The sequence below is a fragment of the Rattus rattus genome, chromosome 1, assembly GCF_011064425.1.
Source record: "Rattus rattus isolate New Zealand chromosome 1, Rrattus_CSIRO_v1, whole genome shotgun sequence".
NCBI classification, from domain to species: domain Eukaryota; kingdom Metazoa; phylum Chordata; class Mammalia; order Rodentia; family Muridae; genus Rattus; species Rattus rattus.
The window spans coordinates 153,536,808-153,547,429 of NC_046154.1; the positions used below are offsets into that span (position 1 = coordinate 153,536,808).

Genomic DNA, 10,622 nt, shown 5'->3' on the forward strand with positions numbered 1-10,622 from the left:
AAGAGGCCTGGCTTGAGCTAGACATCAGATAACAGTCGTCTCGTGGCTCTTGGCCTAAGGGGATTAAAAGATAGGAAGAGATAGGACTGGAGTGATTTCTTCTCACTCTTCCTCGGCCAAGCTTGTAATCTTAGTGCTTGACCCAAACATCACACATGTGGCAACGGAGGCTCTCAGCCAAGTCACTTGCTGGAGGCAGGAAGCTATGCAAAGACAGGTCAGGATTGACAGCTCTGAATGACCGCTTAACTGCTGGCTGGCCCTGCCTGGGTTTTAACTTCTGTTCCAGTCCTAGGTCCTATCCACCTACCCAGTGGCCTCTGTCTGCTGACAAGTTCTCTTGTAACCAAGGTTGACCTCAAATTCCTGCCCAGGAACTCCAGAGCCTCTTTCCTAGATCTCTGACCTCCATATAGTGCTGTGGCAAATGCCTTAGCCGCCACCTCCCTTTCCTTCAGTTGCTGGGGACAAAACCCAAGCCGCTCAGTATATTTTACTTTTAAACACCGTTTAACGATTCATGTAGCCCAGGCTGGCTGGCTGATTACTCTCTTCATAATCAACAGAGACCTTGAACTCTTCCTTTCGATCCTGCCCCCACTTCTCTAGAGCTGAGAGGACGGGCTTGGGGCAATCCTCCTGTGTCAGCAGCAGCAGGTGTCTCTGCATTTCTGACCCTTATGGATTCAGCTCAGGTTTCTACTTCCTCAGGCTATCCCACTCCTCCCTTGTGCCTTGCTGGCTGGAGAAGTTGCCAGGGATCTGTGGTTCCAGGCCACGTTGAAAACTGAAAGTCACAGTGAGGGCCCTGAGGAGCCACGGTGGGCTTGAGAGCCTTCCGGGTCAGGCAGGATCAAAGCTGGACGGCCAGGATGTTAGTTAGATCTCTGGCCGGGGAGACGGAGACAATGCCAGATAAAAAGCCCAACAGAGAGGTTCTGCTTAACCTCGTGAATGGAAGGGATGTGGCCCCTGGAAAGGCTTTGGAATTGGGCAAAGGTCAGAAAAGACAAGTTCAGAGGAAGGTTGGCAGGAAGGAATCAGCATCCAGGTCCTGGGGGGTGGGAGCCTAGACAGATCCTGACAGCTTTTGATGTCCCTCCAGCGACCTAGCAGCCCAGGACACCAAGCCCAGGCCTCCATCCATCCGGATTTCCTGGTGGCTGAAGTCCAGCCTCAGGCACGGGGGCTGCTTTGATGCAGTGGGATTCAGACCCGCTGATGGGAGCCAGGCTCGCCTGAATTTCCTGACATTTCAGGATGGCTGGAGGGAAAAGAGGCCTTAGTGTTTCTCACTGTTCAATAAAAGAGAGAGATCCTCACGGGACTGAGAATGTGGGGACATGGTGTGTCAATAACATTTTCACGTTTAACTTAAGTGTTTTGTTCGCCCCTAGTTTTTCAGGGCAAGGTCTTTCCCTGGCTGTCCTGGAACTCACTCTATAGACCAGATTGGCCTCAAACTCACAGAGATCTCCTGCCTCTGCCTCCCAAGCACTGGGATTAAAGGTATGCAGCATCACTCCAGGTTTAATTTTTTTTCTTTTTTCTTTTTTTTTGGAGCTGGGGGCCGAACCCAGGGCCTTGCACTTGCTAGGCAAGCGCTCTACCACTGAACTAAATCCCCAACCCCTTAATTTTTTTAAAGGTTTATTTTATTTTATGTATGTGAATATATTGTATCTGCTTTCAGACACACCAGAAGAGGGCATCAGATCCCATTACAGATGGTTATGCACCACCATGTGGATGCTGGGAGTTGAACTCAGGACCTCTGGAAGAGCAGTCAGTGCTCTTAACCGCTGAGCCATCTCTCCAGTCCCCACTCCAGGTTTAAGAAGCCATTTGATGTTTGGGGGATAGACTGGGGTGGATACAGGGCCTGGGGCTTGCAAGGCAGACACTGCCACTGAGCTCTGTTCCCACACAACACACTGAAAGTTTAACCAGAGGGTGAGGCAGGGGGATTGCAAGCTCAGCTGCACCTGGGCAGTTTAGTGAGAGACCCTGAATCAAAACTTACAAAGGGGGCTGGAGAGATGGCTCAGTGGTTAAGAGCACTGACTGCTCTTCCAGAGGTCCTAGGTTCAATTCCCAGCACCCACATGGTGGCTCACAACCATCTGTAATAGGATCTGATGCCCTCTTCTAGTGTGTCTCATCATAAAATAAATAAATCTAAAGAAGAAGAGGAAGAAGAGGAAGAAGAGGAAGAAGAAGAGGAAGAAGAGGAGGAAGAAGAAGAGGAAGAAGAGGAGGAAGAAGAGGAAGAAGAGGAGGAAGAAGAGGAAGAAGAGGAAGAAGAAGAAGAGGAAGAAGAAGAAGAAAGAAGAAGAAGAAGAGAAGAAGAAGAAGAAGAAGAAGAAGAAGAAGAAGAAGAAGAAGAAGAAGAAGAAGAAGAAGAAGAAGAAGAAGAAGAAGAAGAAGAAGAAGAAGAGAAAAAAATCTAAAAAGATCTAGGGCAGGGACTAGTGGTATACCCTAATTCCTACACTGTAGAGAGGCAGGAGGATCTCTGTGATTTTGAGGCCAGCCTGGTCTACAGAGCTACAGGACAGCCAGGCTACACAAAGAAACCCTGCGTCATATAACAAGACAAAACAAAACACAGAAAACAAAATTACAAAAAAGAAAGAAAAATGGTGGGTTGGGGATTTAGCTCAGTGGTAGAGCGCTTGCCTACCAAGCCCAAGGCCCTGGGTTTGGTCCCCAGCTCCGAAAAAAAGAAAAAAGAAAAAGAAAAAGAAAGAAAGGAAGAAAGAAAGGAAGGAAGAAAGGAAGAAAGAAAGATGGTCTGGGCATGGCTCAGGGTGGGATTCATGCCTAAAACTCCCTCAGTGAAGGGCTGGAGCCGAGGTTGGAGGTGTCGCCCCACCCCCAGAGAGGGCTGGTGTGGGGTCAGAGACAGAAAGCTTGCCCAGTCTCTATACGGTCTCCATTCTGTTTCCACCACAAACAAAACAAAATAAAACAACCATAGAACAGACGCGCTGATACATCTGTTATCTGAGCCTCAAGGACGCGTTACTGTTACTCCATCCCAGCAACCTTACCCCACAGCCAAACCTGTCTGAAACTACATCCCCGGTGCTTCCAAGGTCGAGTTAAAAACGCCATAAACTCAGACCTGGGTCTGTTCTATCTTTTTAATTGTAATTAATTACTTTGGTTCTTCAAGATAGGTTTTCTCTGTGTATCCCAGCTGTCCTGGAACTTGCATATCTATAGACCAGGCTGGCCTCAAACTCACAGAGATCCATCTGCCTCTGCCTCTCAAGTGCTGGAATTCATGGCGTGTGCCACCACCTCCCGGCTTCTGCCACCTCCCGGCTTCTGTCTTTTTATTTATTTTTTAATTATTTTATTTATTTAAGGACACTGGAGCTGTCTTCAGACACACCAGAAGAGGGCATCAGATCTCAATACAGATGGTTGTGAGCCACCATGTGGTTGCTGGGATTTGAACTTGGGACCTCTGGAAGAGCAGTCGGCTCTTAACCATTGAGCCATCTCTCCAGCCCTTATTTATTTATTTTTAACTGTTTTTGAGAGGCTCTCACTATGTAGCACAGGGAAGACTGGAACTTACAGAGATCCCCCCCCTTCTGCCAGCATTAAAGGCTGGTAGGTAATGGCACACCAAGCTCACAGCCAGTGATGAAGGTCGAGACTCAGTACAGAGTAACTGCCAGGTTCCCTTCTTGGGCCACCTTGGCCTCGGTCCTCACAGCCGCCGGCCATTGTTCTCCCCCAATGTACTTCTATCTCTGCTGTAACAGGAAGCCCAGGTTTGATCAAGCCCAACCTTATCTAAGAAGCTCTATCTGCACTGTCACCTGCTTGACAGAAGCGGCTCAGAATCCCCCAGGCCGCGAGTTTGGGGGCGTCACTTGCACCTGCCATTAAGGCAGACAAACACATGTTGCATGTGTAAGCATGTGCGTGGTCCCATAAACACATACCATCATCGCCATGTGTCTAATGAGTTACCACATTGTCATCTGGCCAACATTACCCCATCACAGGGTTCCAGTTTATAACAGTGAGGGATGGGGTTGGGGATTTAGCTCAGCGGTAGAGCGCTTGCCTAGCGAGCACAAGGCCCTGGGTTCGGTCCCCAGCTCCGAAAAAAAAAAAAACAGTGAGGGAGGACGGAGCCCAAGACCCCAGTGCATCAGGGAAACGCCCTAATCTTGTCCCCAGTCCCTCATCGGGATTATGGGCGGGGCTTCACTCTGACCACGCCCCCAGCCCTTAGTGTGGCTAACAGGAATTGAACTGGAAGAGCAGCAGGTTTTATTTAACCACTGAGCAATAACTTCAAGCATTTCTTTTTTTAAAAAGATTTATTGGGGGTTGGGGATTTAGCTCAGTGGTAGAGCGCTTGCCTACCAAACCCAAGGTCCTGGGTTCGGTCCCCAGTCCGAAAAAAAAAAAAAAAAAAAAAAAAAAAAAAAAAAAAAAAGATTTATTTATTATTTCATGTTTATGAGCATTTTTCCCTGCATGTAAACCTGTGTGCCCGCGCGCTTGTCTAATGCTAATGTTCTTTTTCCTAAAAAAGGTAAAAAGAGGTCTCTTGAGACTGGAGTTACAGATAGTTTTCAGCAGACAAATGGATGCTGGGAATCGAATTCAGGTTTCCTGCAAGAGAAACGCACTCTCCACCACAGACCCACAACTCTCCAATCCTCTTCAGTTTCTCTTTTACTGTGGACTGTTACAGACTAGTGTAAAATTACATTTGGCAACCGAGATGTGGGGTGTGCTGTCTCTTCTTTTTGGATAATGAGGATCAAATTCAAGTTGTTGGACTTCTCTGTAAATCCCTTTACTTTTTTATTATTTTTAAGATTTATTTTTGCGGGGTTGGGGATTTAGCTCAGTGGTAGAGCGCTTGCCTAGGGAAGCGCAAGGCCCTGGGTTCGGTCCCCAGCTCCGGAAAAAAAAAAAAGAAAAAAAAAAAAAAAAAAAAAAAGATTTATTTTTGCATATGGGTACAACACAGCTATCTTCAGACACGCATCAGATCCCATTACAGATCGTTGTGAGTCACCATGTGGTTGCTGGGAATTGAACTCAGGACCTCGGGAAGAGCAGTGAATGCTCTTAACCTCTGAGCCATGCCTCCAGCCCACCCCTTTGCTTGCTAAGCCCTCTTGTCAGCCTGCAGCTGACCTTCAAAATGCTTTATTTATGAAAATGCTCTCAGCCGAGAGCTTCTAGCTTAGACCTAGATGTCAGCCTCCCAGCCTGTTACTCTTCCTATGGTTCAATGCACCCCTCGGTCAAAAAGTAAAACCAAGGAGTTGGGGATTTGGCTCAGTGGTAGAGCGTTTGCCTAGCAAGCGCAAGGTCCTGGGTTCGGTCCCCAGCTCCAAAAAAAAAAAAAAAAAAAAAAAAAAAGTAAAACCAAGGCTCCACAGAAAGGAAAATCAGTGACTGGTGGTCAGGGTATATACACAGACCATTCCCTCAGTCCCCCATTTATTTATTTTTTTTAAAGATTTATTTATTAAATTATATATATAATATATATATATATATATATATTACATTGTAGCTGTTTTCAGACACACCAGAAGAGGGCATAGGATCCCATTAAAGATGATCGTGTACACCATGTGGTTGCTGGGATTAGAACTCAGGACCTCTGGAAGAGCAGTCCGTGCTCTTAACAGCTGAGCCATCTCTCCAGCCCCAGTCCCCCATTTATAAAGCATACGTTCATTTATTTATTTTGGTGTGTATGTGCTGCACATGTCACAGCACACGGTGGAGCTCAGAGGACAACTTGCTGGAAAACCCATTCTCACTTTCCACTTTGTGGGTTCCAAACTCAAATCGTCCACTAGGTGGCGAGCACCTTCAAGTGCTGTGCAATCTCACCAGACCCATTTTTCTTTCAACGTAGTAAGAAAAAATATGCCTTGCCCTACTGCAGAGGGGTGCCTCTTTGGAACTTAACTCCTTCCTCAGGAGCCTACTAAAAACGACTCCTCCGCCGACCGCGTCCCTGGTCTCCATCTCCATACCTACTGGCCCTTTAAGGAGCTCCGCCCCACAGCGCGCCGCCAATCGCCTCCGATTGGTCCCGAGCCCGTCCGAGCGCAGCCGAACTTGACGCACCCGCCCGCAACCTGCCCGACGCACCTCCCACGCGGCTCCACAGATCTTTAGCCAATCACCGCCCGGCGCGCCGAAACTAATCTGCATAACCCCGCCTCCATGGATTACTCAGCCAATTGAAGCACTAGGCTTGGGTTTATTAGCATGAGGGAGGAGCGGGCGCGGGCGCTTGGTTGGAGCGTCGCCGCATCCCAGGTCCCGGGAAAGTTTTTTCAGAGGTGAAAAGAGCCGGGAAGTCGGGGCCTGCGCGGGGCGGAGGCTGCGGGGCGCGGCCTCCGGGCCTCGATCTCGCAACAAAGGATCGCGGGGCCTCCCGCCCCAGGACCTCCCCGCCCCGGGATCAGCCTCCCCCGCTTGGGCACCCCGGGGACCGGCCTGCGGTCCCGTCGGGGTGGCAGGCAGGAACCCCCTAACCTTTGCCGGCTTCTGTTCCAGGACCCGCCCGGAGTGGCCATGTCCCACGGTCCCCGGCAGCCAGGCGCAGCCACCGCGTGAGTGCGCCTCCCCCTGCCTGTCCCGACCCTGGATATTTCTTGTCCCCATCGTCGAATACCCCTGGAAATGCCTTGTGTCCACCTCGAGTACCACTGGTCATGCCCGTCTCTACCCCGGGTACTCCTGGGCATGTCCTGTCTCACATCTCTTGGAACCCCTGAACATTCCATGTATCTACTCTCGGGTACTCCTAAACACGTTATGTCCACGCTGGGACCTCTGGACATGCTCTGTCCCACCCTTAGGTACCTCTGTGTACCCCTGTTTTGGGAACCCTGGACCTGTCCTGTCCTGTCCCTGTTTCCTATCTTATCCCCACTACTGGGACTTCTGACCATGTCCTGTCACTCTTCGGGATTTCTGTACTCCCCGTAGAATTGACAGGGAACCCTATAGTCTTCCTCGCTATCTCATTTTGCTCCTAGGCTCCAGGATGCTCACTGCATCCTCCACCCCCCCCCCGCCCCCAGCCCCACCTCGAAATCCTTGAACTGTCCTCACTCCACAGTGGTCTTCTGTGACCCTTGGATCCTCAAACCCTAGGTCCCCACCCCCTTTTCCCGGGCTCATGCCTGCTCTCACATACTTCTGTGATCTCCAATGACAAGAACGGGATGGGTAGGTATGGGGAAATGATTCTGGCACTTAATGGTGACCCTGGTTTCCTGTGTCCCCAAGACCTGCGGGAGGCAAGACTCCGGGCCAGCATGGGGCCTTTGTAGTGGCTGTCAAGCAGGAGCGCAGCGAAGGTCCCCGTGCCGGAGAGAAGGGGCCCCAGGAGGAGGAGGTGAGTCCCCATCTGAAAAGCCTGTCCCCTGGCTCAGCAACACACACCTCACAAGTCCACACTGTATAAGACCCTCCCACTGCCTAGCAAGAGGCCACGCCCCCGCCCATCCTGTCATTGGCTTCAGTCCCACCCCTAGGAGGTTGTCTCCGCACAGGACAATTGGTTCTCTAGAGTTCTGACCCTTGATCTGCTGTCCCACTACTAGGCTAGGCCCCGCCCACACGCCCCAGACCCCACCCACAGTTCCCAGAGCCCCTCCCAAGGACACAGCCCCCTCCTGCAGCCAGTGAAGAAGCGAGGCTGGCCCAAAGGCAAGAAAAGAAAGAAGATTCTCCCCAATGGGCCCAAGGCCCCGGTCACGGGCTATGTTCGCTTCCTGAACGAGAGGCGGGAGCAGATTCGCACCCGACACCCGGACCTTCCCTTCCCGGAGATCACCAAGATGTTGGGCGCCGAGTGGAGCAAGCTGCAGCCAGCAGAGAAGCAGGTAGAGACCAGAGAAGCGGGTGGCAGAAACAGGAGGGTTCCTGGGTCTTCCTGCCAGCAAGGCAAGCCTCATCGGTGATCTTCGGGTTCAGTGAGAGACCCTGGCTCAAAGAACAAGGTGGAGAGTTAGTCAGACAGACCTGGAGAAGGGATGCTCTTTCTAAGGGTTTGAGGGAGGGAGAGAGGCAAGGTGGAGTCACGAACAGGTCCTGGCCCTGGCCACCCCTGTGTGCCTGCCTTCGTTTGGGCTGGCCCTAGTTTGTGGGTGCTGCCCCCCTCCCAGCGGTACCTGGATGAGGCAGAGAAGGAGAAACAGCAGTACCTGAAGGAGCTGTGGGCATACCAGCAGTCAGAGGCCTACAAGGTCTGCACCGAGAAGATCCAAGAAAACAAAATAAAAAAAGGTGAGTGAGTCGGGCAGTGGTGGCACACACCTTTAATCCAGCCCTTGGGAGGCAGAGGCGGGTGGAGCTCTTCGTTCGAAGCCAGCCTGGTCTATAAACAGTTCCAGGACAGCCACAGATACCCAGGGAAACCCTGTCTCAAAAACAAACAAACAAACAAACAAACACCCAGCAACAACAGAAAGAAAGGTTAATGGGCCCAAACTCCAATGGGCACAAAGGTTTCCAAGGGGGCCATGGGTGGGGACTTGGGACTGGGAGGGTCCCTGGAGTCCTGGCTGACCTGCCTTCTTCCCTCCCCACCAGAGGACTCCAGCTCTGGGCTCATGAACACCCTCCTGAATGGACACAAGGTAAGGGCCTCTCTGTCCAGAAGGACTTAAGGGAGAAGACACTAATGTTTTTAGACACCCCTCCTCCTTCCCCAGTGAGTGTGCCCCATAGATAAAGGCAAGACCACTGTGGAGATACAGCAACGCCGTGGTGGGGCATAGCTTAGTGCTGACCTGACATGTAGGAAGCTGGGGACTCCAGTGCCGCTCAGAGCTGAGAACATTCACTGCTCCTGCAGAGGAAAAAAGATTCAGTTTCCAGCACCCCCTTGGCTGTGTGCACAGCCATCTCTAACTTCAGTTCTGGGGGATCAGCTACCTGCTACCCTCTTCTGGCCTTTGTGGATACTGCATACATATGGGACACACACACACCAAAGGAAATAAAAGCAGGCCAAGTGCTCCAGGAGGCCCAAGCTCCAGAGATGTGGGTCCCTACCAAACTCATTGCCATGTCCCAGGGTGTGGACTGCGGCGATGGCTTTTCAACCTTTGATGTTCCCATCTTCACTGAAGAGTTTTTGGACCAAAACAAAGGTGAGATTTTTGTAGGTGCTGGTGTCCTGGTAGGAAGAAGATTGGAAATGAGAATGAGGACTGGAGTCAGGACTGAGGTTTCAGGGGCCCAGGACGGAGGAGGGATGAAGTTAGGGATGGATTGGGAATAGAGGGAAGACAGAGCCAGGCTGGAGACGGTAGGGGTGGGGGTAGGGCTAAAATGGAGGGAGAAAAGGGCAGGGCTGGGGTCGGGGATTGAGGACGGATACGGGGTCTGAAGGGAGATGAGGTCAGGGGTAAGGCCAGGGATGGAGGGGAAGGGTCGAGATGAGGCCAGAGACGAAGTGGGTCTACAGCACTCCGGGACTAGTACAGTGGGAGGCAGCCCAGGGCTCTGACTCCTGTCCTGCAGCACGCGAGGCGGAGCTGCGGCGCCTGCGGAAGATGAACGTGGCTTTCGAGGAGCAGAACGCAGTGCTGCAGCGCCACACTCAGAGCATGAGCAGCGCTCGTGAGCGTCTGGAGCAAGAGCTGGCGCTAGAGGAGCGGCGCACGCTGGCGCTGCAACAGCAACTGCAGGCTGTGAGACAAGCGCTCACCGCTAGTTTCGCCTCTCTGCCGGTGCCCGGTGCGCAGCCCCGCCCACAGCTCTGGGCCCGCCCACAGAACGTTCTCTATTAGGCCCCGCCCCAATTCCGCGCCAGGCTCCGCCTCCGCAGTGTCTGTCCCATCCACCCGACGCGGACCTGCCTGTTGCGCGTAGGCCCCCCGCCCCCGCCCAAGGAACGCCCCTTCTCTGCGTGTTCAGCCTCGGGTCCGCCCCTCACTAACCCGCTGACCCGCAGGCACCGGGGAGACGCCGACGCTCGGAACGCTGGACTTTTACATGGCGCGGCTTCACGGAGCCATCGAGCGCGACCCCGCGCAACATGAGAGACTGATCGCGCGTCAAGGAGATCCTGGCGCGAGTAGCCAGGTGCGGGGTGCAGGAGGGGAGGAACGGGGTGAAGAGAGAGTATGGCTCAGCTCGAGGTCTTCATTACCCCCTCTGTCCCACAGCGAGCACCTGTGACAGGCCTCTTGGACCGGGAGACGCCCCTCTACACCCGCCCAGGAAGAAGCTGCACCTTGGGGTCTCCAGACCCCCCTCAAATGAAATCTCAACCGCATCCCTTTAACCTCGAACCCCAACCCAGGTTGCAGAGCCCGGAAGACCTGCCTGCCTCACAGGGAGGGTCACACTACAGTGGGTCAGGAACAGAGGAGCCATGGCCTCCAGACTCGGATACTCCACCCCCACCCCTGATGAAGAGCAGGACCCTAGGCCACTCACCATACAGCCACTGGGCCCACTGGGCAGGCGCTAACCAAGCAGCGCCGGGGTAGGGGTGGGGTAGTCCAATAGCCCCTTCCCCCGAGCCTTTCATCACTCAATCCGGACTTTTAAATACGTGTCAATAAAAGCAAGTGAGTTTTCATTCAAGTTAA

At 52.5% G+C, this 10,622-nt stretch overlaps 1 protein-coding gene across 1 annotated transcript; it reads left to right on the forward strand.

The window, feature by feature from the left end:
• Positions 1-6,353: 6,353 nt before the first annotated feature.
• Positions 6,354-10,622, forward strand: Hmg20b (high mobility group 20B). The gene is given in 10 exon segments (XM_032907249.1): positions 6,354-6,620; positions 7,303-7,411; positions 7,698-7,901; positions 8,184-8,304; positions 8,611-8,657; positions 9,098-9,173; positions 9,547-9,762; positions 9,980-10,076; positions 10,078-10,110; positions 10,194-10,622. Coding segments are annotated over 10 exon segments (954 nt in total). The 5' UTR covers positions 6,354-6,582; the 3' UTR covers positions 10,207-10,622.